Source organism: Peromyscus leucopus, chromosome 7, assembly GCF_004664715.2.
Source record: "Peromyscus leucopus breed LL Stock chromosome 7, UCI_PerLeu_2.1, whole genome shotgun sequence".
In the NCBI taxonomy this organism is placed as follows: Eukaryota; Metazoa; Chordata; class Mammalia; order Rodentia; family Cricetidae; genus Peromyscus; species Peromyscus leucopus.
Window position 1 is genome coordinate 31,254,027 of NC_051069.1, and position 27,902 is coordinate 31,281,928.

Here is a 27,902-nt window from a genome sequence, read left to right on the forward strand (position 1 = left end):
AGAGACCATTGGTTTCAGCCGCTCTGCTCTGCCTTCGGTCACCTCAATAACCAGAACCTGAGTCCAGAGAGACATGGGATGAAATACAGGGTAATACTTAGCTGCTCCCACCAAGTGGAAAACAAAAACAAAAACAAAACAAAACAAAACAAAAAAAAACAGTACAAAAGCAGTCACAGAAAATCCGGCTCTTGAAGCTGCTTTTAGGGTGCATTGAAAGGGGACCTCTTCTCCTCCTCGGGCATCTGCCCCCTCCTGAACAGGTATAATCTTTACAGCCTTTACAATTAGCAGTGTTGGCTGAAGGGACTGGTAGAGAGTGCCTCAGTGCTGGGACACCTTGGGGGACTCAGAGCAGGAGTCTGTGGTGGGGCCCTGGGCGATGCCTAGGCATCCATGCATGCAGGGCCATACTGCATAACTGTGTAATAGTTCAGCTGGGGCAAGTTCCTGGTGGGGTGCAGCCCAGGTTTCACTGCTGTGCAGGGTGTTTGTCTGTTATGCTCTGCTGGATGCAGGGACAGTTTAGCTTGATCAAGGGCGGTCTGAGCTGCGGCCACTTCAAGTACATTTCTGTGCCATAGTTGAAACCCTGTAAGTTTCACAACCGGGCAGGTTCATCTCGACTCTTGGTGGCGGTGTGCTCGGGGCTAATTCTGTGATTTGCTGCTCGCCATTGGAGGTGGGCATGGAGCCAAGGCCCAGGAAGGTGGTCCAGTGGCTGCACAGGGGGCGGAGACTGGAGGCGGTTTAGGGTGCTTAGGGTACCCCCAGGAATCCGTGGAGTAGCTAACTCACTCCGAGAAAATGGAGCACAGCGTCCACACAATTCTTCACTGCGGCAGGGAGGGCGAGGTGTGCTCGGGGACCACGGTGCCCGGAGGCCGGCGTTCCCTGCCTTGACTTCCCCATCCCAGGGGGCGGGGCCGCAGTCGCAGGGAGCGAAGAAAGTGCGCGAAGGGGACGCGCTGCGAGCGCACACGTGACGGCGCGGCGCCGAGCGAGCGGGACCCGGCGGCGGCGGTGGCCGTGGCAGCGGTGGCGGGCGCAGCAAAGCGGCCCGGGCGGCTTGGAGCCCCGGGAGCGGCGCGCGCGGCCCCGGCTCTGGCCCGGCGCTGTCCCGGCGCGCGCTGCACATTCTCTCCTGGCGGCGGCGCCACCTGCGGGAGCGTTCGCCTGAACATGGCGACACGGAGCAGCAGGAGGGAGTCGCGACTCCCTTTCCTATTTGCCCTGGTCGCGCTGCTGCCCCCCGGAGCTCTCGGCGGGGGCTGGACGCAGAGATTGTACGGTGGCCGCGTGCCCTTGCCCCAGGACCGGGGCTTCTTCGTGGTGCAGGGCGACCCGCGCGAGCTGCGGCTGGGGACGCACGGGGATGCCTGGGGGGCGAGCCCCGCGGCCGGGAAGCCACTCAGGACGCGGCGGAGCGCTGCTCAGCAGCCCCAGCCCATCCAGGTGTATGGACAGGTGAGCACTTCTGCAAGCCGCCTCCTTCCAGCCCTTTCCTCTCCCAGCACTTCCTCGCCCCCGCACCCATCCTTTGCAGCCGCTTCCCAGGTGCAGGCGCCGCTTGGGGACTTCCCGGCTGGCATGTGTTTCTTTCTCTCTCTCTCTCTTTCCTTTTTCTTCTCTTTCCCCCCTACATCACATGAGTACATCCGTCAACACTCGGGTCGCACAGACCTTTTCCTTCTTCCTGTCGATTTTCACAAACATATTCCAGGTAACTCGAAGAGTGCAGCGCCTCTTTCCCCCAGGCTGTATGCAGACAGAGCAGTGTAGTTTCCAGCAGGTATGGAAGGGGTACAGCATCGTTTTTACATCTGGTTAAAAACGGGCACCCCCCCTCCACACACACACACACACACACACACACACACACACACACACACACACACACACACCATCCTTTGGCAAGGGGGACGAGAACCTGCAGTTGTAAAGCACTTACACAGGATTGCAGAGGAGGGCTTTCCGTGTTTACCCGTGTGAACCCCAATAAAGGTGGGCAACTCTCAAAGCCCCACGATTGTTCCCTGTGTACCAGGTAGTTATGTGCGTGTGTGCTTGTGCATGTGTGTGTGTAAGGCTCGTGGGAGTGTGGCTTACCATCCTACCCCCTTTCTTTCCCACCACTAAAGGTTATGACTTTATTTTAGATAAGAATTATCCCTTACGACACTCGGGGATTTGAAAGGGCTGAAATTTGGTGGACTTTTTATTATTCGTTAAAGGATTAATTTCTGTCCAGTCAATGGGTTTGTTAGGTCATAAGTAACATACATTTCACTCTTACGGCCCCCACTGACTGCTAGGGATGGCAAGCCAAGAGTTTGTCCATTAGTATTAGCAGTGGCAGAATTAATTTGCCGGGCGTTATTGTCTCCCGAGAAATTCCCAGTCCTGCGGTTAAGATTGACATCAGCAAAACTAGAAGGTCGGTGGGAGAGAAAAGGTGGACCCAGTGGAGGTGATAAACACGGTCACTTCCCAGAGTGATTGTACCTTTCTAAAGTACGAATTAAAAGATTAGCCTGGGTTCTGTCCTTCTCCACTGATTTTTGGCCCTGGCAAAGTCTTCCTTCAGGCTATACGTAGAGTTAAACGATCAACTCCCGGAGCCAGAAAGCATCTCATAAAACATGCCACCCTATGGTGTCATGTTTTGGGTGAAGAAATCCAAGCTGGTAAAGGCACTGTGACTAATCCAAGGTCACACAGGCAAGGGCTGCTGGGTGCTTTAGTTCTTGCCTACATGGTCTCACTGACCTTTGGGTGTTGGGAGTCACCTTGCCAGTATTCAGTGCTTCCTAAACATCCTCCTTCCAAAATAAAAATGTATATGGCTCTGTGGATAGAGAGGTGGTGGTGTGTGGGTGGGAGCAGCAGACATCCACCCACCACCAGCCCCTGGGCAGGAATGTATACCAGATGACCTGTAACTGCTTGGGGGTGGGGGTGCCAGGCTCAGGCTACTGAAGTCCACCTGCCCTGTTCCTCTTGGGCCCAGATCCTTGTCCCCCCTCTTCAACCCCATCTAAACTTCCTTTTTTTTTTGTCAGCAAGATTGCTCTTAGCAGGCATGCATGCCAGCATGGAGCTGATGAGGATGGGTCTCCCCAGCCTGCCTAGCTAGCTAGCTCTACAGTGCTCTTGAGTCAGCAGGCTGAGGGTGGGGGCGGCTCTAGGGGACCGTCCCTCCAGGAGCTCGGGTCCTCGGCAGCCTAGTCTTCTTAGTTGAAAGAGGCACTTTCTGGTCGATATAATATTCATGTAGGTAGGTGCTGTTTATTTCTTCTTTTCTCTGGGTTTGGTGTGTGAAAATCTCCCCGGGATTTGGAGCAAGCTAGAGATGAATTCTGTTCTTGTTGGGAGCGACTCCAAAGTCCTCCTTTTCTTTCATGTCTCCAGGCCAGCCAGACTGGTTCCATTGAAGGGTGCAGATCCAGCCAGCCAGCAGTTGAACTCAGAGTGAGGAATTCCCACAGAGCGGCAGGGCAAGGATCCCTCACTGTGCTCCTCCTCTGCTGTGGCTGCCTTCCTATGCCCTTGTTCCCTGTTGCCCCAGGTTAATGAAATACAGCATTAACTTTAATTGTTGAGGAGTTGAGTCAGACAGAAGGAAGAACTTCATGGTGTGGGATTTCTTATCACAAGTTCTAACCTGGTTCAGGAGGCCCTTCGGACTGTAAGCACAGGAGACAGTGGTGGGTGGCTTGGGGCTCTTCTCTGGGTCTCTGGACTAACTCACATCTATGCGGACTCACCTTTGTAGCAAAGGTGGCTATGTGCCTCCTTTTTTTTTCTGGGGCAGATCCAGTTACAAATAGTACCTCTGCCACCCCCAAATGCATCAGGATGCAGCTGTGCTATTAATTCATAATGCTCTTTTTTTTTTTTTTTTTTTTTTTTTTGGTTGTTTGAGACAGGGTTTCTCTCTGTAGTTTTGGTTCCTGTCCTGGATCTTGCTCTATAGACCAGGCTGGCCTCAAACTCACAGAGATCCTCCTGGCTCTGCCTCCCAAGCGCTGGGATTGAAGGCATGGGCCACCACCGCCCGACCATATGCTCATTTTAACTCTTTCTCTGCACTAAGTTTTATAAATTCCCTTCAATTTTTAAACCCAAACAATTACAGTGAGCGGTTGTCTGAAGGGAGTGTGTTTCTCAAAAACAAACAAACAAACAAATAAACAAACAACAACAAATCCATCTGAAGGAGGCAGGAGAGAGCATTGTAAATGGACAGGTGGGGACCAGTACACCTGCACCAGCCTTGACCCTGTGGTTGCTGTGTGAGCGAGGCTCTGGAGGCGAAGTGTTAGCTGGGGCAGGGGGACTTAGATGCTCGGCAGCTCCTTGTCCTTGGACCTTGGTGAGGGTCCGGGGTTACCCAGGAACACTTGTCAGGATCGGAAAGCAGAAGCCAGAGAGGTGGCGGGAAGGCCACTAGCCTCAGGGAGGAGAGAAGGAAGGCCTTAGCCAGGCAAAGTTTGCCTGAGAAAGAGTTGCGTTGCCATATCACATTGGAGTGTCTCTCCCTTTGCCCTCCTGACTCAGGAACTAAAAGGATTTTGTAATTTTGACCATATTCCTTCTTCTTAGGAAGTGTTTCTAATATGGAGTACTGGTTCTGCCATGATCTCCCAGAAACACATTTGTAATACTGGAGACCAATGGACCAGATATTAGGGCTTCTCTACATGAATTCAAAATGTACAAGGAAAGCCTCCCCCCCCCCCCAGTGGCGCATGCCTTTAATCCCAGCACTTGGGAGGCAGAGGCAGGTGAATCTCTTGAGTTCGAGGCCAGCCTGGGCTACAGAGTGAGCACAACAAGGGCTTACACAGAGAAACCCTGTCTTGAAAAACAAAAACAAAAACAAAACAAAAACACAAAACAAAACAAAAAAGGTCAAATTAAAGGAGGAAACTATAGCTTTTAAATTTAAGAATATATAAAAATATATATTTAATTAATTAATTACTTAAAACATGTTTTGAGGAGAGTCTGGCCGTTTAGCCCCAGCTGGCCTGAAACTTACCATGAAGCTCAGGCTGGCCCTTAACTGGTGATCCTCCTGCCCCTGCCTCCAGAGTGCTGACATTGCAGGTGTGGGTTGCCAAGCCCAGCTTAGTCCATAGTTCTTGCCACACTGACTTCTTATTTATTTATTTATTTATTTATTTATTTATTTATTTATTTATTTATTTTCTTTCCCTGAGACAGAGTTTCTCTGTGTAGCCCAGGCTGTTCCAGAATTCACTCTGTAGACCAGGTGGAACTTGGAGATCCACCTGCCTCCTCTGCCTCCCAAGTGCTGGGATTAAAGGCATCTGACACCACTCATGTCTCCACCCCCTACGCCTCACCCCCCACCCCTGGTGCCCCGCTGCCTTCTTGCCTGCTCTTTGCCATCACGCTAGTTTTGCCCCCTTCCTCAAAAATCTTCCTCAACTCTTCTCTTTGCTCAGAGAATGCTTTTTCAGTTCCCCAATACTCCAGAGTCCCTAGTATTCCCAGCCCTGTGGGAACAGTTCTAAGCTTGCTCCCAGCCCTGCCTTGGGCTCTAATTAATGCTTCATCTTCCTGTGTGCTCCTTTTAAGGCCTGGAGTTGGTCCTTCTCTGTGTTTCACTGCATGGGAGCTCCTTAATAACTATCTGTGGATCAGCGTTCTACCCAGAAGAAGTGGCATAGAGGGTAGGGAGCACATTAAGTTATATAAAGTTGTGTGTAAGGAGGACCACGGGGATCCCACAGACAGACAAACTGCTTTGGTTCACTCCATGGTGCCTAAGCAAATGGCCCTCGGGAGTGTAGCCCTGGTTTTCCTGTGCTATCTGGGAGCTAGTTCGAATAAAGACTTAGGATTCTATTTTTATAGCATCCTCCCTTTTAGGACTCTCATATTGGTTTTTGCTACTGGTATTTTTATTTTTCAGAGGTGGGTGGTGGTGGTGGTGGTGGTGATCCTTTGGAATGAAGCACAAAGCCTAACAAGAGTTACAGGTTTATTTTGCTTGCAACAAGCTCTCTGTTCATACTTCTTGCATTTGAGAGGACAGAGAGGATACAGTGTCCTGATTTGAGACTAAAAACAAAGTGTCCATTACAAAGCAGGGACCTTGGACAAAGGGCCTCCTTTGGGGAGAGAATGCTGTTTGGCTTCAGATCACTCTGGTGTTGATTCTGACACGATGGGCTTCGCTTGGGAAAGAATTGGCTGGCTGATTCTGAAGTTAGGATGCTTGACCTGTGGATGCTTCCAGATAACGTTGAGAAGGGGGCAGCACGTTGGCTGTTACCAGCCGAGTTCTGCGCATGCGAAGACGCGGTTGGCCTCTCGGGTCGGTGAGGGATGTGACCTTGAAAAACCCCTCCTGGTTGTGCCTGTGTCTCTTGCGTCCAGTTCCGGGCTGTGTCTGGCACTGTTTGGCTATTAGTAGCTTGGAGCCTGGAACAGTAGAGGCTTTGAGATGGAAGGAATGGAGGGAAGGAGCCCATGAGGAGAGGCACTGAGGACTGAGGGATGAGACCTCACCGTTTCCTTAGCGTAATGCACGCTAACAGCGCCATTTATAAGAAGGAATGAGTGGTGTCAGGTGAATTCTTTCAAGTTCTCATGTGTCACGAGCGAGCCCCTTCTCAGTGGGTAACTATTGTCACCAGGTTTTTGTATATCCTTACAGCAACAGTCTATGTCTATATAACGTGGCTGTACACAGAATCAAGTTATCAGCAGCCTTTTGTTACCTGTAGCCCTTGGTGTCATGAATAATGGGACTAATTTAAACTCTAAAAATATTTGTGGTGTGGTGACCATGGGTAGTCAGATGTTTCCTGAAGTGTCACATATAAAACAGATTGTTATTCTTTTTCTAGGTCAGGTGTAAGGACAGCCCCACCCCCTTTCTCCAGTGTGGGCCAGGAGGGCAGCACTGGGGGGCCCCCTCCAAGCTGGCAGACCATTCTGCAGCCCCTAGAGAAGTGGAACCCCACTTTGTGAAGACATCAGAATATAGGGACCACATTCCAGATCCTAGCTTTGTACCATCTTTTCTCCATATTCTGTAAAATGCAGTTAATGGTATGCTTAATAAATTGAGTTAAAACCTGGATCCATGGGGCAGAGCCTAACAACACCGCGTATCCCAAGGCAAAGAGCAGATGCTGTAGGAACATTGCATCGTCAATTCGGGTCTCTCCCTCCTTAGAGATCTCAGGCATCTTTGTGGCGTCACTGTTTAATCCCAAGGCAGCTATAGATCAAGCCAGCCCTGTCCAGTCCATTGTAGAGGGATACGGGGCAGACCGGTATTCTGGAAATCACGAAACACCCGAACTAATTTATTTGCCTTTGTATATATTTATCTAGTCTCTCTCTTTCTCTTCCAAAGCATCAGTTTACCTTCTTAATTAAATTTTGCCCAGGTAAATATTAAATGACTTTGCATTTTTTGAGTTGCTGATAGGGGAAATGGATATATAAATGTATTCAGGGAAAGCCAGTGTGGAGTTTAGAATATTTGACAGTTATGGATAACTGATGGTTGACTACACAGAACTGTATTAAATCTGGGGTGTTATGTGGACCATTCCTTCATTTTTTTTTTTTCAGGCTTAAATAAATGGATGGACAGGAGAGTTCACTCTCTTTTGGTTTGAACATGTGGGGATTGATACTTCTCTGGAAATTGTCTGGGGTTTCGGGGAGGAGGTGTTTTCTTTGCTAATGAGAACAGGGCCTTCCTGTGTATTCTCCAGGTAGGCCAGGATCTGCTGGCAGATGGCATATTCAGTCCAGCCACGTACGTTCAGAAATCAATTTCCTCAGTTTAAAATGAGTCACAGTTAATTTCGACCTAATTTATTGGTTTATCGACTTGGGAACCTTAGGCCTTCGAAGAAGTGGCCTGGGTGGCCTTTTAGCATCAAAGCAGCTGATGACGCCAAAAAAGTAAGAAAAGCAGGGTGGGCTGCTGGTCAGGGTCAAGGTGTGGCCTGTCTCCTGTTACTGTAAGATGCTCGGAACAGAACTACAAAGACAGGAATTCTCCCTCAACAGTGGAGCAGACTCCGTGAGAGTGGGACTCGGTAACAGCCGTAACTACAATTGTGAATTAAAGAGTAATTACAAAACGCAGGTATCCACCGGGTGATTGGTAATCGTGTGTGTGTGTGTGTGTGTGTGTGTGTGTGTGTGTGTGTGTGCAGAGTGGTGCTGAGGATTGAACCCAGTGCCTTGTGCACGCCAAGCACATGCTTCTCCGTGAGCTACACCCGCAGCCCTGAGCAGCTGTGAAATACAGTGGTGACTCCCTGCCCGGTCAGTGCTGTCAGCAGAGAGCGGTCTGATCCGGTGTGCTGGCCTTGTAACCGATCTTCCAGTGGAACATTGCTGGATAGGCGATTCTGCGGTGCTGATCCTCATCTGTGTGTGCAGTACGTCTGCGAGGCGTGTGTGGCCACTGAACACTTGCACGGAGGCTGGTGTGACCCAAGCACTGAATGTCTTGTCACCTGATCCTAATGAATTGAAAGCTTAGGAGCCACATGTAGGTCCTGGTTGTGGCTGTCCTTCCTGCCAGCACACCTCTACTGAGTGGAAGGAGGCCTTAGATATCCCAGCGTCTGCTTCACCTGGGAGAGGCGTCGCATAAACAGGGGAAGTGAAAACCAGAACGGAGGCCTTTGAGCGAACCCTCAGTCTTGGAGTTGCAGTGGCTAGAGGGGGCTGCATGGGGCACTGTGGAGGACAGGTGGGTGCTGTGTTCATTTTGGGGGCTTGCCTCTGCACAGCTGCCTCCTGCGATCAGGCCCTTGGAAGGCTGGCCCTCCAGAAGGACTCCCCAGACGTGTGTTCCTTCTCTTGTGCTATGCTTATGCAAAGAGCCCGGGGCTGTCCAGGCTGTGCAGAGGTGTGCAGATCTGACACGTCCTACGTAGCAGTGAAATGTAAACAGTGCCTTAACAGTCAGGCTGTCTCTTCGCCCCGCCCTCTGCTTCCTGTACTCTTGTTGACTTACCTCAATGGATCCGGGCCTGTCTTTCATCCCTTCCGCCCTTCAGGCTGGCACAAAGACAAACAATAGAGGCGTGTGGTCTTCATCACTGCGTCTAAAGCTGGCCCTCCTTCCTCGCTGGCCCTTTAACTTAGCATGCCATTGCTGTTGCTGCCGCTGCAGGCTCTTGGCTTGGAAAATCGGGACCCTTCAGGATGATTTATCTCCAGGCCCCTGAATTAGATTAAAAACACAGCTACGAATTCTCAGAAAGGCAGGCTGATGTGATTATATCCCAAATCTGAGTGGCAGACAAGGGCAATAAAAAGATGTACAGATATCAAATACATTTTGTGCCATGTAGAGACCAATGCACTCTGTTACCCCTCTGTTTAAAAAACAAACAAACAAAATGAACAACAACAAAACAAACCCGAAGCTGACTACTAGGGCTTTATTTATTGTCAAAGAAGACTTATCTGGTGTGGAGAGCTTTCCTCCTCAGACTGCTGATGGGTGACTAGAGTAAATTTTTATGTGGAGTAAATGGCTAAGGACCAATGAGGGCTACAGGATGCTAAGGGTCCTGGTGTCTTTCATTTGTAAGCTGAGGAATAGCCCTGATAATGCACACACCCTCTCAGGAGCCTTTGAACAAAAGCCGCTTAGGAAAGAAATTGGCGCCAAGTCTCTGACTCTGGATGCTGTTTGGGCCCAGACCCCACAGAACCTGGTCTGTTCACTGAGGTGTTCATGGCAGCTCAGGCTTGACAATCCCGAGAACCGGGAAGGTCAAAGCTGACCTGCGGGGTCCAGGTCCTAGGATTTCAGAAGAAGAAGAAGAAGAAGAAGAAGAAGAAGAAGAAGAAGAAGAAGAAGAAGAAGAAGAAGAAGAAGAAGAAGAAGAAGAAGAAGAAGAAGAAGAAGAAGAAGGGAACCTTGATTCTAGGAAGTGGGGACAGAGCAGAGCTGGGCCAACTATCTGGAATCCAAGGCTGTTTAAAGGAAGCTGAATATTGGAAACCTGTGCCCAATTAATTGAGTAACGTGACACCATCCCTAAAATTTACCTCATTGGTGTATATTTAGTTTCCCGGAAGTCGTTATAAACATCTATCTTGGAGTTAACCGTGCATGGGGTTGAAGTTGGCAAGGTGTGCTAGGGTGGAGGTGACCAAGCTAGAGAAGCATTAGGTGTGGCTGGGCAAAGTTGGGGAGGGGTGACCAGGCTATTAGAACAGCATTAGTCAGGCAAGCAGGAGAGAGTTGCTGCTAGCTCCTGTCACCAGGCCGAGTCTTTGTTAGTGCCCAGGCCAGCTCCTGTTACTGAGAACTTGGCCTTCCTTGGCTTTCGGGGTTGAGATGCATGTGCCTTGTGGATGAACCATCTTGTTTTCAGTTCTTTTCCAGTGTGGAAAAGCAGCTGCTGGGGAGGCCTTAGGATCTGTTTTCTGCTCTGGGATGAAAGGTTTACATGCTGGTGCCTTTGGGGTGAGGACAGTGTTAGGGATTAGTGTCATCTTAGTGGGAACATCTTGGGACCTAGACTGTGGGCTTCCCCCAGCTTTCTGAGCACTGGTGTCAAGCATGGGGGAGGCTGCCTGAAGGTGTCATTGGCCATCCGTTCAAGGGTCAGTGAGGTGTGTGCTGTCTTCCTGCTTGACGTGTGTCATGTCTTGCTCTTGGGTTTCTCTTCCAAGCCTGGCGATGCCGATGTTAAGTGTCTACGTGGAGCCATGCTTGTGAAGAATGGCTGGTTTGGGCAGCAAGTCATTTGGACCTGAAAGTAAGTGAGGTTTATGGATGTTGAAGTTTATGAAACACATCCATGGTTTCTATCTTGTTTCTTGCAACAGTCCTGTGGACTTGGGGAGCGTTACTATTCATCTCCATTCCCAGATGAATATCTTGTAGCTCAGAAAGAGAAGCTGCTTCCCCCAGCTTAGACGGCCAGAAAATTGTGGAGGCAAGACCCACAGCAAGCCTCTGACTTGGTTCAAATTTATGGGTCACCGTTGCCCCTCATACATAGGTGGGGGTCTTCTTGGGTGGGGATCCTCAGCTTGCTTCCTCTCTCTTTCCCCCTCCTTCCCTTTGTCCCTCCCTCCCTCCCTCCCTCCCTCCCTCCTTTCCTCTTTTTCTCTCTTTCTATGAAATCCTTCTGCCTCCTTCCCTAGAACCCGTAGTTCTCATATATAAGCCTCCCTTCCCCTCGGCTTTTCTGGCTACCCTGCTGTTTTAACATTTCAGACACGGCGGAGTTTGGGGCTCTTCAATCCCTGGCTCTTATTCTTCCCTAGGTCTCCGTGTCTCTCTCCTGTCCAAGCCCTCCGTCCCTAATCGCTCCTGTGCCATCTCTGTTTTATTAGCTCTTCCAGGAGGTGCCATTCTCCTCTCCACATGAAGTCAGGGCCCGTGTGACAACTGAGGTTTAAGCACCCATTAAATTTGTTACATGGTGCTTCTTTCCTGGACTAATTTAAGAGAAGCGAGGGAAGACCAACAGGTCCTGCACTTTCCCCGCACCTAGAGTAGCATCTGGTTTACAGTAAATGCTCAATAAACATTTATTGAATGAACAAAGAAAGCAGCTGTTTATAGCAAAGCTGCAGAGTCAAACAGGAGAGTTGGGGAAAGTGGGTGCTGTGGAAGTCCCCCACCCCCCACCAGAGCAGTAGAAGAGTGTAGAAGTGCCTTTAGGGGAAGTGGAAGCAGCAGGATTGAGAGTTCAAGGTCAGCCTGAGCTTCATGGTAGGTTCTAGGGCAGCCTGGGTCTCACCGCTAGACTCTTATCTCTAAAGGAGTGACTGAATGGCTCTGGGTTTTACAGGGAAATCCTCACAGAAGGCAGGAGAGCATTAGCTTCTGCTCTATAATGCTGGGGACGCTTACCGTGTTTGTGTGCCTGACACAGGGGATCCTGTCAGGTCCAAAGGCAGTGTGGAATGTTCCCGTAAGTCTCTCAGAGCAGGGCTTCTCCAGTCAGCTGTTGTTAGATGTTCTCCAAGCTTCCTTCTGGTTTTGATGTTTCCGTTTTTTGTTTTTGTTTTTTTTTTTTTTCCTTACACACTATTAAAGAAAGGAACAGATTGTTTTCCCAGGCTCCTTTTACTCTGGAGCCCTCCTGGAACAAGACATGCCATTATCAGGTGACAGGGTTTGCCTGGAGGGTGTGGCATTTGGCAGTGAATGACAGGTAGGGCTGACCTGCAAGCCAGTGAGAATGTGGCTATTATCTTTCTGGCCTGGTAGGAAGAAAAGCTATCCTTTCTTCCCGCCTTCCCTTCCTCAATCTTCCCTTCCTCCCTCCCTCCATCGCTCCGTCCCATCCATCTATGGCAACCTCATGGCTCTAGTGAGGATGGTTATGAAATGCCAGATTTCAGTTCAAGGTCATTATTTGTTTCCTCATCTACAAAATGGGCAGCATGAATTTGTCAGCTGAGTGGTTAGCAAGTTCTCCTAGTACAGGCTGCATATGGAGCCAGCTTCAAGGTCAAGTGAGTGTGCTGAACCCATGACCGGGCTGTCTTCAGGGAGCACTCATAAACTGGATTTCAGTTCTCCTGAGGTAGGGAGTCCAGGGAGGGTAATAAGCTTTCTAAATATAGTGGGGACTTGGTCTGGAAAGGGGACACTGGGACCTGATTTGCATACCTCACATTTAGGTCGCCTGGTTGGAAAAGCTTGTTGTTGGACATGGGCTGTCCATCTTTGGTTTCCAAGCGCGCCCCCCCCCCCACATCAGGTACTCGGTGGGGGGAGTTTTAGCTGCTGACTCTATCCTCAGAGTTGAAGGATAAGGTATTTGTTTTATACGTCACTGTTGAATTTTTAAAAATGCTTCTCTGTATTTCACGGTCAGCGAGGCAGAGAACTGAACCAAGGTGCCTTGCTTGTAACACCTTGCAATGCGTTCTAGAAAGGAGCCGTGTAGGAGGCATGAGGATGTCAAGCTGGGGTGTCTAGGACATCTTGAGCTTTGTGTTTGGCCAGTGTGAAGGAGGTGATAATGGCGGCAGAAATGAGTGGAGAGAGGTGTGGGGCCGTTCCATGAAGGGGCCCCCACCCTCCCGAGGAAGCATCAAAGACCACACAGAATTTAGTGGCTTTCTTGGGAATTCCACATCCTCCCTTCAGACCTGCAACCCCAATTTCTCCCAGAAGCCCTTGGTATGCTCTCAGGTAAGACATGATTAAAGAGTCCACAGGGTGCCTGGCAGCTAACGACCTCAGTGTGTGCTTCCTGGGGATGCTCATCACTCCCTTCATGTAACAGGCCCTTTGCCTCCTCCCTTCTCTTTGTAACAACTCAGAGCCTGAGGAGTGGATAGCAGCAGATTCTCCCCCTACTCTGAATAGTAAGTGAATAATGCGAAGCGAGCCATTGCGTACCTCTGTGGATCACTAGGGCATGGTGGGGGACCAAGGGACAGCCAGAGGGGTGGTGATGTTTGGTAAAGACTTTGAGCTCTGTCAAGGGGTGGGTGGTGACGAGTGCTGGGTGGCTGCTGTGCCAGCCGGGGACGGCAAGGTGGATGAGGATGCTGTGACTCTGCAGATGCTCTTGTGCGGCTTTGAAGGATTGCTCTGGCCCGAGACCCAGACTCCAGCCTGCCTCCTTGATGCCTCATTCTAGCTGCATATTTTGGTAGCATGAGGGTTCACGGTGAGCTGAAAGGAAGTAAGTACTGCTTAGGAGCAGGAGCTCCAAGGTCTTGGATCTGCACTTGAGACTGGAATGTTCTACACAGGTCACAGAAATGCTTTCTTTCAAAAATGAGGTGGAATTTGCATGACAACCCCTGACAATGTAGTGGCCTTTGGTACATTCCATGCATTGTGTATCCACTGCCTCTGCTCAGGCCCATAACCTTCTCAGTAAGTCCCAGAGAAAAATCAGTTACTCCCTTTTCTCCTCTTCCTCGGCCCCCTGGCAGCCACCCATCTGCTTTCTGTCTTTGGGACTTTACCTGCCTAGGATATTTTATCTGACTTGAGTCATGCAGTATGTGACCTTTGTGTCTGGCATTGTTTTTAAGATTCATCTTTATTAAAGCCTCGAGTTAGCGTCACACGAAGTCCTCATTAACAACTATGCCAAATCCCCAAAGACAGCTCTCCCCCCATGTCCCTATCAAAGACTGTGTAGATCTCTCCTCAACTCCCTAAAAGCAGTATTTTCTTGGCCTCTTACTATCTGGAAGAAAGAGAATAGACCAGATTCATCATCTCCTAAATGAGCTATATGAGACTCTTAGGAGGTTTTCCAAATGCTCATTCATGGGTTACCTCCCGAGGACTTCTGAATAAGTATTTATGGGATGGGGCAGGTGCTTCTGATCTTGGGCCAGTGGATCTTTAGGTCTCTATTTTTCAACCAGGTGAGTTCTGGGGTCCTGATCTTGGGCCAGGTGGCCTCTGGGTTTAAATCCAACAGAGAGTGACCTCTGGAGGTCTAATTCTGTATGGGTGACCTCCAGGGCTCTCATCTTGGACCGGGTGGGCTCTGGGGCTCTCTTAACGCCTTGCCTGTGAGCCTAACAGAGGTCTGACAGGCCTACCTGCTTTTGTTTGTCACTTAAGATGCAGTTTTTTGTTCAGAGATCCCTGTAGCATGCAATTTTTCGCCCCTGCCTTCTGAGCAGAGGCATGGGGGGGGGGCGCTCCCTGCTGCCTTTACGGCCTCAATTAATTGTGTCTCATTTATCAGGCTCCAGCTACGGCCTGTGAGCCAGAGACAAGAGAAAAGGGAGGTTTGTTCATACCCTGGGGTTATGGTTATGACTGACTACATATCAAGGTTATGTTCCTGGAAAGGTCACACTCCCACCTCCTCCCACCCCCTGGCAGGCCAATGTCTCTCCGATCAGTGTGTGGAACTAAGTGGGAGAGACTGGTGGAACCAATCTGCCGGCCTGCAGCTGCCCTAGAGGGCTGCTGTTAGGGAGAGCTGGTTATAGAGAAGGGCAAAAGACCCAGAGAGAAACCACCACTAAGGGGATCCAGCCATGGCAATCTGTGGGTTCTTGATGTTGGGGGCTGTCGGTTTCTTGGTCACAGTCCTTGGAGGATGGCAAGAGAGTCTTTTGGGGACTGCTTCCTGCTTTTCCCTGTAGGGCTGGCATGGAGAGGAGGAAAATAGACCACGTGTCTTGACCTTAATAAAATTTATGGCTTGCTTACCTCGCTCTCCTGGCTTCCTTGTCCTTGGGCTGCATCGATTCCTGCTACTGATTCTGGTCCTAGGCTTTGGGGGGATGGGCATCTGGGCTGCCTTGAAGATTAGTAGTGACTCACCAGGGAGTTATTCTCATGACTGGATATGCGTGCCGGCTCTGCCAAGGCTAGGAGTGGAACTGTTTGTGTGAGTGCCAGGTGACCCTTGGGCAAGCCTTCGCTTGCCAGAGAGCTTTCTCCTTCCCTCCGCTGGGCTGCCCTTTTCCAGTCTGCTCTCAGACATAAAGGGGACATCAGATAGAAAAGGCTAAAAAAAAAAAAAAAAAAAAAAAAAGTCTACCACCAGGCTTGCCCTCCAGAGGCTTTCTTTAAAAGAACACCCTGGAATATTTTGATGCCTCCCTTTTGTGTCCATTTCATCCCTCATCCCTTAGGATCAGTTAACAAAACCTACGCCCTCTGCTACAAAGACCTCAGCGAGTGGTGTCAGACCTCTTCTCCACTCTGATCCCTTCCCACTTTGTAGCCTGTTCAAAGTGTCCTCTGATCATTAACCTGCCAGAGGGTTGGCTTTGAGGATGGCCAGGTTGAATATGGGAGGGTCTTTTCATCTCAGACCCCATGTGAACTTCAGGTGATGCTCCTGAGTTCCTCACCCCCTTCCCTAGTGCTGTTCACATAGTTCTTCTCCCTTTGTTCCCCTCTGGTTCCTAGGGTGCAGCTGGCTTTGTAGGAGAGAAGATTTCAGCCTGAATGCCTGAGGTGCCTGTGCTGGTGGGTCCCCGATCCATTAGTATTTCCAGTTTCTTCTTGGAAGCCTAGCTTGGAAGGGAGAAACGGAAGAGGAAGTTAGACGAAGGTCTGAGCTGCTGGGGAGAGTCCCTTAGCAGCTTTTTGAGTTAAATAATTTATTTCTAGTTTTTGATTTGCACGTTTCTGTTGATGCTTGCCTGGACCTATCTTCTGGGAGTGAAAAGTGGAGTTTTGGAATGACATATTTTTCTAAAACAATATCAAGGGTCCTTTTTATTTGAAGTGGTCTCACTTCAAATTCTTTTTTTTTTTTTTTTTAAACGGTTGGTTCTTGGATCAAATTAGATGCAGGTGCTTAAAACCCAAAGCAGGGCCGTTACAGATTAGCTCTTCTGTGGAGCTGGCTGCCAAGTCTGAGGCCCAGGTGTTTCTCTTCTCCCTGGTGACATCCGAGAGCACCCCCAAGGATTGGGCGGGGCACATCAAGATGGAGCAGGAAGGGACAGGAAGAGGGAGGGGCTGTGGAGGGGGGTGGGTTCGCTCAACTTGAAACTCTTTATTAAAGTCTAAGAGTTGGCGTTGGCCAGGTAGGGTGAGCTCTTCAGGCTCAGAGGCAGGTGCTCTGGGATGGGTTGGTCTTTAGATGGCTGGCCGAGCAGGCTTATTCCAGACACTACTCAGCAGGCACGGTGGGAGGGGACGGCTTTGGGTTTGGGGAGGCCTCATCTTGCTTCTCAGTGAGGCACCTGGAGCTTGTTGGTGTCCCCACAGGTCCAGTGTTCTGAAAAGTCAGTCTCGGAGCTGGTGCCTGGCCATGCATGGTGAACGAAGCTGAGAACACAGGCGTTCAGAATGCTCCAGCCAGAGGCAGAGAAGGAAAGGGGAAAACCAAAGCCACACGGCTAGTTTTTCTGGGAGGCAAAAGTGACCTGAAAGAATGGCTCCTTACTCAGGAGTTTATATCCTTCCTCAGCTTTAACAAACAAACCGGAAAGCTTAGTGTCAATCTCACTCGCTCGCAATTCTGAGAAGTTCAAAGTGAGTGTTCCTTATCAGCGTTAGGTCTGCCCATCAGGAACCCAGGCTCTTCCTATCCTGTTAACTCTGTTTGCCTGTAGGGCATTGAGATCTGAGTTGCCACCCATGGATAGGGAAAGAAAACAGGCCTGTGTGGTCTGGGGCTGGAATGGTCCTTAGGATGTCTTTCAGAGCCTCTGCCTGGAGTCGGTCACAGGGATATGCCTTGCTGTCTCAGTCAGGACAGGAGTCGATGGTGTCTTCAGGAAGCAGACAGAGACAGTAGCTGGTCACGCTGTGACCTGGTGGCTTATCTATGTCCTCACCAGACAACATAGACATGGCCACTCGGACCTCGACTGGCCTGTTTATTCTGGTTTTATTTTGCTAGTCTGCGAAACTGAAAGGCTGGGGGGTGGGGAGAACTTCTGCAGTAATCTAAGGGCTACTTCCTTTAGAACCGGGGAGCGTTTCCGTCTGTGAGACACTTCAAAAATAAACGTGAAGGCCAGGTGACACACTCGGCTGCCTCAGCTCTGAGGCTGGGGCAGGCGGAGCATGAGCGCTAAGGCTCCTTACTCAATGAGACCCTGTCTCAAAAGACCCCAAAGGGCAACCAAAAGTAGAGAAATTGCGTGAGGAAGCCGTCCTTTCGTCTTTCATCCTTACCTGAAGCCGAGTCACGATGTCCCTTCCCCGACACACTTGTTTAGAGGGAAGTTCAAAAAGCATGTGGCCTTTTGGCCTGTGGGTTTAAAAACACATTTTAAAAATAATTTTAACATACTGGTCCATGTTCCTGAGGCGCAGTCTGATGATGCTTCAGTGTGTGTGTGTGTGTGTCCTGGTCAGATAGCGACACATCCCGGTAATGGTCAGGGAACCGGGCGGTCCATCATCACCCTAGAGTATTTAAAATCTTCTCTGTTTTGAATACAACAGACTGTCGTTGTCAACCACCGTTAGTCTACGGTGCTGTAGAACATTAGAAGTTGTTCCTTCTGATTGGTGAGGTGACTCAGGGGGTAAAGGTACTCATGGCCAAGACACACAACCTAAGTTCAATTCCCGGAGCCCACGTGGTGAGGGGAGAGGCCTGACTCCAGAAAGCTGTCTGTTCTCTGACCTCCGCACATGCTCTGTAGTGCGCGCGCGCGCACACACACACACACACACACACACACACACTACATGTAAATATGAAAAAAGCTATTCCTTCCTTCCATCCATTCCCATTAGCTACCTCCTTTCCATGCCGCTATTCCTAGCCGATGGTGAATTTTTTTTGAATGAATGGGAAGTTTCCGGGTTTGGTTTACAGTCTCACAAGTGCACATCACACATACGGAGTGATGTCACCAGGCATGAAATGAAGCGAAGGAGTCGCTTGTGCAGTCACATCTCAGGGAGATACATCCACAGTGTAACTGAATGTGGGGAGGGTTGGTGTTTCTTCTTGGGGAAGGTGCTAATGGGCGAGTTTGTAGAGCAGTGAGAGGAGGCTGTCCTGACTCCCTACCCCATATCTCAGCCTCTGAGTGACAGAGGTGGACGAGGAGTCTTGGTTTGGAATGTGGGTGGCTCTCCCTCACCATGGGTCTTGATTTCCTTTTGCTCTCTTTTAGGTCAGCCTGAATGATTCCCACAATCAGATGGTGGTGCATTGGGCCGGGGAGAAGAGCAACGTGATCGTGGCATTAGCCCGAGACAGCCTGGCGCTGGCGAGGCCCAAGAGCAGTGATGTAAGTATCTCTGTAGTGCTGAGCCCTCCTGGGTGCCATTGACGTATCCTTCTGATCCTCCAGGTTGTCGTGCCAGAGGGGGAAAAATAGCGGGTAATTAGAGAATGGATGGTCTGAGCTCTATGACAGTGAAGAGATAAGGAAAATAATGCATGTGACCCTTGCATACCACACAGGGTGGAGCCGTCCAAACAGATGTGCACAGTGTGGGATGGCTTTTGTGATGTCACAGGTGGTCTGCATTGATAGCTACAAAACTCACAGGTAGTCTGCACTGATAGCTCCACAAAGTGCCAAAGAGCACTCCAGGGCAGAGCAACTTGGAGCTGGTCCAGATCCAGTTAAACTGGTCTGTCTTTTCCATTTGCCAACAAGGTTGATGAGCTGTTGACAAATTCAGTCTCTTTCTCCTTTACTTATATATTATCCCTTTATCAGTATGTATATTTATGCTCTACCTATATGTCTTCTATATATCTGTGTATCTATCAATCATCTATCTTATATCATCTATCTTCTCTTTATCATCCTCTATCATCTATCTATCTATCTATCTATCTATCTATCTATCTATCTATCTATCTATCTATCTATCTTCTATGTCTCTGTATCTATGTATCTGTCTATCTGTTGTGTGTGTGTTGTTGTTGTTGTTACAGGGTCACACTCTCCAGCATAATCTATAGTTTCTGTAGCTGTCTCTTGGCTGGCTTTGAACTCATAGCAGTCCTAAAGCCCCAGTCCCTTCAGTGCTGAGATTATGAGCATGAACTACCATGGCCAGCTGACACAAATTCTCTTACACTCTTAATTTCCACTGTTTCTGTTGATGATGTTGTTTTGGTTAGATGCTTTGAAGAACTGAAAGAACTCCAGATCCAGGATGAGAGGGAAGCCACCCCCAGGGTTTGTTTGTTTGTTTTTGAGACAGGTCTCACAATGTAGCTCTGGCTAGTCTGGAGCTTCCACTGTAGACCAGGCTGGCTTTGAACCCACAGAGATCTACCTTAAACCCACAGAGCTCCACCTGCCCCTGCCTCCCGAGCCTTGGTATTAAAGGCATGCACTATTATGTTGAGCACTTCCAAGTTCTTTATAAGGAAAATAATGTCTTTTCCATTTTTCTTAAGTCTGTGGCCTTGGGCAGTAGGCCATTTCTGCACCTTTGAAAGAGACAAAGGCTCAGGAAAGACCGTCTGTCTCTGACTGATGCTTGGTCAGGGGTAGAGAGGCACTAGGAAGCTGCAGAAATACTTCTCAGGGCTGTGGTGAACAGGTCCTTGTTCCTGGAGGTCATGCAGGTTACTGGACCAGTATAGCCAGATCTCCTGACTTCAGCAGAAGGTTATAGGTCTTCTGTTTTATGCTGTGATGCTGGGGATGGAACTCTGGGCTTGGCACATGCTAGGCAACCTCTCTACCATTGAGCCTTTACCCCTCAGCCCAGAGGTCTCTTTGTGTAAAGTTGCTAAGTCTTACCAGTTAGCAGCTAAAGTATAGTTCTTACAAATACCATGTGGCCAAATAAAAATCTAAGACTAGGGTCAGAGCTGGTCCTTGGCTTCAAAGTCTGTGGTCCAGGTATCTCTTTGTGGGTAAAGCAACAGCCTCGGAGTGGGTGTCTACCTTCTTCATAAGGGTGAGGCTATGGCTAGAACAAGCTGTATTCCGCTCCCCCCTTCCCCTGCATTCTGGTCAGAAGATCCCTATACACTTGTTTTAAAGGTACACTTATGATTCATGGATGTATATTTGGTGTTTGAGAGCCCCCTGTCTATGTATGTACTGCCTGGGTTGGATGTATTCAGAGGGAGTTTTGGGATGTTTTCTAGAGAAGTTGATTAGGGCAGCCATAGTCAGGGAGGCTTGAAGAAAGGCTGGCCATCCGCTGCAGAGCTCTGCCTAGGGAGCATTCTGAGCCATGGAGCATGAGATAATGCAGATAATGGCTAGTCTTGGTGTTTTGCTTTTGAACAAGGCTGGACTTGTTTGGGGCAACAACTTAGGCTGATTTATAAATAAATATATTCAAGGTTTGCAAGCAGTAGCTGTGGTCACACATGGGTGGCTGTGTGTGAATGCCTGCTGGCCTTGGGATGCTCTGTAGCTACCTGTGTACGTGTTTAGTCTAGTACTCGTTACTAGGAGTCCCTTTTAGACACAGAAGCCACCTCTGTGCTATTCTATGTTGAGAAATCTCTAGGATATTTATGCATAAAAATAATCCCTTTCCCAGGAAATATTTGTCATTGCAAAATAGGTAAACATATTTAAGCAATGTTTTGTATATTGAAGGACATGTGAAAGGGCTGAGGGGCACAAATGAATTCACAACAGGTCACTTAACATGTCAGTGATGGACTGGGGACGTGTAATGAAAATGCAGGCCCAATCATGACTTAGAATTACCAGAAGGACCCATTTTTTTCTGTGTTAAGCACTGAAAGGTCACATCTCAGACCCCCTCAGTCTTGTGTGAACCAGGAGCGTTGACCACCCAAGTACTACTGGCCTATCCAACTCAGCTCTCACTTTGTAGAAATGTTGGACTACGTGTTTTGAAGAGCTTGTTGGCCGTTTGAAACCATTATTCTGGAATGACGTATGTATGAGAGAAGACTAAATGGAAAGGAAACTTCATGTCCAGAGTTAATAAATAGAGATGGCAGAATTTTCCTCCATCCGTGTACAAACCGCATTAAAGAATTGGCAGCCGAAACTGAGATGTTCGGATGTGAAAAGTTAGTGCAAAAATAAACTGTGACTCAGAGGCAGAGTCAGTGTCGCTGGTGAGGGAACAATCCAAATGTTCCTTAAAGAGGACTGGAAGCGTGGTTCAGAAAGCCCCCGTCTGAAGGGAAAGAGCTTGCATACAGGTAAGGGCCTGTGTGAAGGGCAAAGAATGACTGAGGTCATGAGTATTCTGTATGTAAACAAGGGTGGGCCTGGACACTGAGATCCCAGATGGCTTGCTCTTAAGCCAAACCAAACCAAACCACCTGTCATCAGTAACCAGCAGCTGAGGACTGTCTCCTGCAAAGGCCATCTATTCCTGCCATGGGTTGATGAACCGCACCAGAGGATGTGGTTTATCTTGACTCGTCCCGGATCTCTATTTCTGCTTTCTGATGATGCCTTTTAGAAAGTACTCATGTGCCACCTAGTACGGCGGTGACACAGGCTTGTGATACTAGCACTCAAGAGGCTGAGGCAGGGAGATTGTGAGGTCAAGCCTAATGGGGGCTACAGAGTGAGTTCTGGTCTCAAAACTAGCCCCACCCCCAAAAGCCCCAGACAGTCAATCAACTACCTGCAGGAATAATGAAGTATTCAGGTGCAACATAATTAACCAAAAATGCTACCGAGGGACAATGTCCACCAGAGGATCAGAATCAATCAAGATGCCGCGAGTAAGAAGACTCATTCTTCTTGTCCCTACACTAGTGTGATATTGTGATTGGTTCTCTTCTGGATCAATGAGGTGGCAGGACTCCTATTCTTGCTAATAGCACAGAGAGCCTCTGACATCCCAATGCTTGGGTTCGAACCCTGGCTCTGCCCCTTTATAAATAATCTGACTTTGAGCTACATAATTTATATTATCTTAGTCATTTTTTTTTTGGTTACTATAACAAAATACTTGTGGCAATTAGCTTGTAAGGAGAAAAAAAATTACGTTGATTCACAGCTTTAGAGGTTCTAGTTCATGATTATTGATCCCAACTGATTCAATTCTCTGATTGGGGTACAGTGTGCAGCTCAGTTAGGTGTAGTGCAGTGGTTAATTAAACAATTGCTTGGGCGTACAAGGTCCTGGGTTTGATTCTCAGTACTGCAAAGCAAACACCCCCCTATTCCCAAACTTTGCTATCTGTGCTGGTTAGATTTTTCGGGAACTTGACATAAGCTAGAGTCATTTGGAAAGAGGGAACCTCAATTGAGAAAATGTTCCCGTCAGATTGGCTTGAAGGTTCATCTGTGGGTGCATTTTCTTGGTTAAAAATTGATGTGGGAGGGCCAGAACTCCGGGCTGGTGGTCCTAGGTTGTATGAAAGGCAGGCTGAGGGGAACCATGGGAAGCAAGCCAGTAAGCAGCATTCCTCCATGGCCTCTGCTTCAGTCTCTGCCTCCAGGTTCTTGCCTTAAATTCCTGCTTTGAAACCCTAACCCTAATTCTTCATCCCTAAGTTGCTTTTGGTCAGTGTTTTTCTCACGCCAACAGAAAGCAAAGGAGAATGGTGCCCAAAGTATGGTATGTAGGTCATCCACAGGAGTGTTTTCTGGGAGCTGCTTAGAAATTCAGAGCATCAGGTACCATCCCAGATTCTGTTTTTAATTTTTTAAATTTATTTTTTATTTTTTTCATTTCTTTTGCTTTTTTTTTCCTTTGGGGCATGCTCTCACATTGTGGTCCAGGCTGGCCTGGGACTTTCTATGCAGCCCAGGTTGGTCTTGAACATTTTCCTTCTTCTTGCCTCCGCCTCCCTAGTCCTGGGATTATAGTGTGAGCTACCATGCCAGGTTTAAACTTCTCTCAGAAACTGCGTTTGGCCCATGTCTTGCTTGGGCATTTGTTAAGCCTGCTAAGATTATAGGAATACTATAAAAGGCTTGAGACAGTGCCAGGGGAGGGGATGCCTTCTGACATTTCCCTGTTTTCTCCTCCTACCCTCCATCATTATTATATAATTTTGAACTACATGGAACTTCACTTCAAAGGACCGTCCTTATGGGTAAGGAAATGATCTAATTGGGACCCTGGGGCAGTTGAGTAACCCTCCCACATTAGATTTTTTTTTTTTTTTATTGTTGTTCTTTAAGGAATAGTGTCATATTGAGGTCAGAGAGGACTAATTAGTGGAGAAACCGAGGTCTGGAAGAAAGCAGACTGTGCAGGCAGCAGACATCGAGCTCAGAGTGTCTGCTCCAGTTTACCTGGGGATGACAGTGGGCAGTGAGTCAGCAGCAGCGTGCTGCTGAGAGCAACAGTCAGCCCCAAATAGAATTTGTAATTGGGGTGCAGAATAGAGACTGCAAAGCCAACAGCGCTCCTTAGAGTTAACTGAGCCCTCGGAGGCTTCCGGTGTGCCGTCAGTGTGGAGGGGTAACTGTGCCCCAGCCCTGAGCGTAGTCTGGGCCTGCCGAAGAGAAGTAAGAAATTGCAAGGACGGGATAAAAATAGCTTGTTGGAATTGTTCAACCTGGACAAGGCAAGGCAGGTCGATGAGTGATCCGTGAGATCTGTGATAGGCTTCAGGCATAGGATGGGTCCTTGTCAACCCCCTCTTAACCTCTATTAAGTGTCAGACCCATGAGACAGTCGGGCTTGTTTGCAGGTGTCATGAGGAAGAGGTTTTATTGCCACCTGCGCCGCGGCAGCCCCGCGGCTGAGACTCTCAGGAAGTCTGTGTATTCTGCCTGCCTAGGACTTTTCTCCCCGCTGGCTAGAACGCCCGACATTAAGTGTGGAGAAGTGGACCATCTCCGTGAGGTTTTCACGACTTGCAGAGTGAAAAGACCAGCAGGCTTGGAATCTCAAGAGACTGGCAAGGCCTGAGCACTTACTACCCATGTGACCCTGGACTAGTCATTTCCTGCTGTGAAGCGTAGCTTTTATTATCGCAAAAGGAAACGGTTGCAGCAGATCCTCTGTGTCTGCAAGCGCTACATCCACGATCCTACCAACTGTGAGCTGAAAATGGGAGGGCAGAAGGTTGCATCCATTCTGAACATGAACAGACATTTTTTTTCCCATTGTCATTGCTAAAACAATGCAGTACAAACAAGTATTCATCCACATATTATAAGACATGTTGTCTTAATTATTATAAGCCGTTTAGAGATAGCATAGAGCATATGGGAGAATGCATGTAGGTTCTATGCTATTTTTTTCTCAGAGACTTGAGTGTTCCTGGATTTTAGTATCCATGGGGACTCTGGAACCAATCCAGTGTAGCTACTGAGAACTGTCTTCTCCATGGCTCACCAATGAATTCAGTTCACTCTCTTTGTTCCTTGATTCGGCTCATTCATTTACTCGCTCTTTGGTTTATAATCCTATTTATTCATTACAGATGTCTTTGTTGACTAACTGGCATGCTCTAGGTACCCTGAAGCTGAGATTTCCTTACCAGATTTATAAGGAGGAAGAGGACCAGTGTGTAGGAGGTAATATTACATACCAAAAAATCCCACTTTGATGTAAATGTAGGATCCCATTTGTGCCTCTCACAGTGGATTATCACATCACAGGATTTGGGAGTTGGAAGAGGCCTTGCTTAGGTTCCTTTTAAAGAAGCCATTAGTTTGCACTGTACGACTCCTGAACTTTCCTGGGAAACTCGTGTCTATACTTGGCAAACAGAATGCAAGAAGTTCTACTTGGTCTTTAACCCACTCAGGATAACTATCAACCTGCTAGCTGGTCACAACCGCCTCTGTGGCAGCACCTTCCTGTGAATAGCTTTTTTCTGAGATGACCCAGTTAGAGGCAGAGACACCCTGCCTCCGTTAGCCTTGACATGTATTAAATGGTAGTGGCCCCTCCCTCTCTGTTCCCTGTGTACAGCCTCCTGTTCTTTACATTTTGCTCATGGCCTCATTAACAAGCAAGCATTCACACATTTACAGGCCCATCCTTGTCTGATGACCATGTCTTTTGTTAGTCTCTGGTGCCCAGTGCTCGACTTGGCTCCTGTTAAACCCTCAAGGCTTATTTGCAGTTGAACCAAATGGGTGGAGAGGGCAACTCAAAAGTCGAGATGGATTCAACTCTGGGTTGAGTCCAGCCAGTCTCTCCTTGGAAATTACCTGCTGTTTTTCTTCCATACTTTCCTCCATTATCTTTCCCATAAATAATTGGAAAAAAGTAGCAGTGTGATACTCACCTATCATGTTTGTTTTTCATCCTTTGATTATATTGATACTCCATATCTATCAGGTAGTAAAGTCTAGGTTGAAAATACCCTACAGTGTCCATCTTATGACGTGAGATAATAGTAGTTTTGAGATTGCTAGCTTGAGGGCAGGCAACCTGGGTCAGGGTCCTGCTCCTCAGGTTTCTTTTTGTATTTTTCATTTAGATTTATTTTATTACTTATTTATGTGTATGCACATGCATGTGCAGGTCCTTGTGGAGGCCAGAAGAGGGTGCTGGAGTTCCAAGGGGTTGAAAGTGAGCTCCCTGATGTGGATGCTGGGAACTGAACTTCCATTCCTCTGGAAGAGCAGCCAAGTGCTCTTGACCATTGTGCTCTCTTCAGCCCCTTCCCTTGATGACTTTCTAGGCGGTTTCCTTGGCAAGTCCCTAATCCAATGAGCCCCATGGTCTTCTTTGTGAAATGACTTTGCAATGGCGCTCTCCAGGTAGGGTTGATGTGCAGGTGACCCAAGCTCATTCCCGTGATGGGATCGGCATCATCTCTGTGCATATAGATGGAAGCTATTTTCACATGGTGTCTCTGTGGTCACTCTACCACCAGGAGCTAGGAGGCTGTGGAGAAGCAAATCCGCTGGCAGGGTCCAGGATCTTGCTGCTGCTGCTGCTGTGGTCTCACAATGCTGTAGAATCACAGAACCCTTGAGTAGGAATGGGCTTCTGCTACTGATTGTGTGCATATACATAAATATGTATGTGTATACACTTGTGCTCGGGGTTGAACTAGGACTAGTGTATACTAGACAAGCGCTGCACCACTGAGCCTCCCCCTCCCAGCCTGCTGGCATTTTAACCTCGCTGCACATTTTCTCACTCAGCACCTTCCCCTTTTCATCTCACCGGAGGCCGTGGATGGGTTGCACTCTTCAGGTACAGAATGCCATCTTCCTGGTGGAAGGAGGGAGAATTCAATTATCCTGATTACCTTTTGGGGGACATTTCAACAGATGCCGAAAACAGATTTTCAGCCCTTTCCTTCTCAGAGTGCATTCTGTCCGCGTCTGGACCAGACCACTCCAGCCAGCAGGAGGAGGATGTTTCAGTGCTGGCCAACTGCTCTGGGGCTTGCTCCTACCTCAGAAGTGAGCAGACTTTGTGCTCCAGGCGCAGGGGTGGCTGCCTGCAGAGTTCTCATGCTTTCTACCTCCCCGGCGTGCCCCAACTTTGAGGACAGTCACAGAAGTCCCCTGCTTCCTCTTGGTGGGTCATGTGATGTGAATCAGAAGTTCACGATAGCATGGACTCCTGGGGAACCATGGTCTTTCAGGATCAGGAGTGGGAAGCTGGGATGTGGAGGTGTGGTTAGAGGCCGTTCTGTTCAGCATCTCATTGACCCTTTTCTTCTCTTTTCCTTTTGTGTGTTCCAGGTGTACGTGTCTTATGACTACGGAAAATCATTCAGTAGGATTTCAGGGAAGCTGAACTTTGGCGTGGGAAACAACAGTGAGGCAGTGATCTCCCAGTTCTACCACAGCCCTGCCGACAACAAGCGGGTAAGGAGAGCCTCTGGCTTCTGGACACTGCATTCTGGGAAGATGGCGACACTGGAGGGGGCTGGGCCTTGGAGCCCTTTCCCCTGGCTGTAGCACACATGGGTTGCCAGCTACTGTTCTCTGTCTGACCTGGGACAGAATGCAGTTCTCAAGGTGGATCTTTTGCATAATCAGATCAAATTCTGGTCAGGCAGGATTTCTGGACAAACAAGGTCAGGTTCAACCATAGAAAATCTGCCAGCCAATAAATTGCCTGACACACTGGTGGCTGGAGCATTTCTCAGGTACATGGTGCTGATCCTGGGCCTCCAGGAGGGGCTGCTGACCTTTTGATTTTGTTGGCGTTATCAACGTCTTCCTGCCTTGGTGTGTGCATGTGCTCATGCACGGGCATTCCTCTTTCCCTCTTTTCTGAACCTGCATGGATCTAGAAAAGAAACTCCAGGAAGCAGGGATGGCTGTGCCTCTGTTGTCCTCCCAATTAGCTGTCTTGCTTCCTTGCTTCTCTGACCCGCGCCCCCAGACAGTTGTGTTTGGAGAGAGTGTTGACCTTACTCCTGGGCTACAGGCAGGTGGAGCTGGCAGAGCCTGAAGGGAGCCTGGCAGCCTGCTGGTCTTTCTTGCTGTTTGGTAGCTCTTTGCTCTGGGGCTTCGATTGGACCCTGTGTTTCCAGGGGTGGAGACCTCATAGGTAGAAAAACCCCTCAGCAGTAAGAGCTTCCCGAGGCGAGGGAAGCTGCAGCATTCTGCTTATTCGGAAAAGACCCACTGGGCCC

At 48.8% G+C, this 27,902-nt stretch overlaps 1 protein-coding gene across 2 annotated transcripts in view; it reads left to right on the top strand.

Annotated features, from left to right (window-relative positions):
* Positions 1-1,055: 1,055 nt before the first annotated feature.
* Positions 1,056-27,902, top strand: part of Sorl1 (sortilin related receptor 1) — a 168,600-nt gene continuing 141,753 nt past the window's right edge. Inside the window, exons 1-3 of one of the 2 annotated variants that reach the window (XM_037207586.1) lie at positions 1,056-1,467; positions 18,580-18,696; positions 27,001-27,126. In XM_037207586.1, the coding sequence (XP_037063481.1) occupies positions 1,183-1,467; positions 18,580-18,696; positions 27,001-27,126 (528 nt within the window). In that variant the 5' untranslated portion in view covers positions 1,056-1,182. The remainder of the gene's footprint in view (positions 1,468-18,579; positions 18,697-27,000; positions 27,127-27,902) is intronic. The other variant, XM_028866304.2, reaches the window with a different exon arrangement.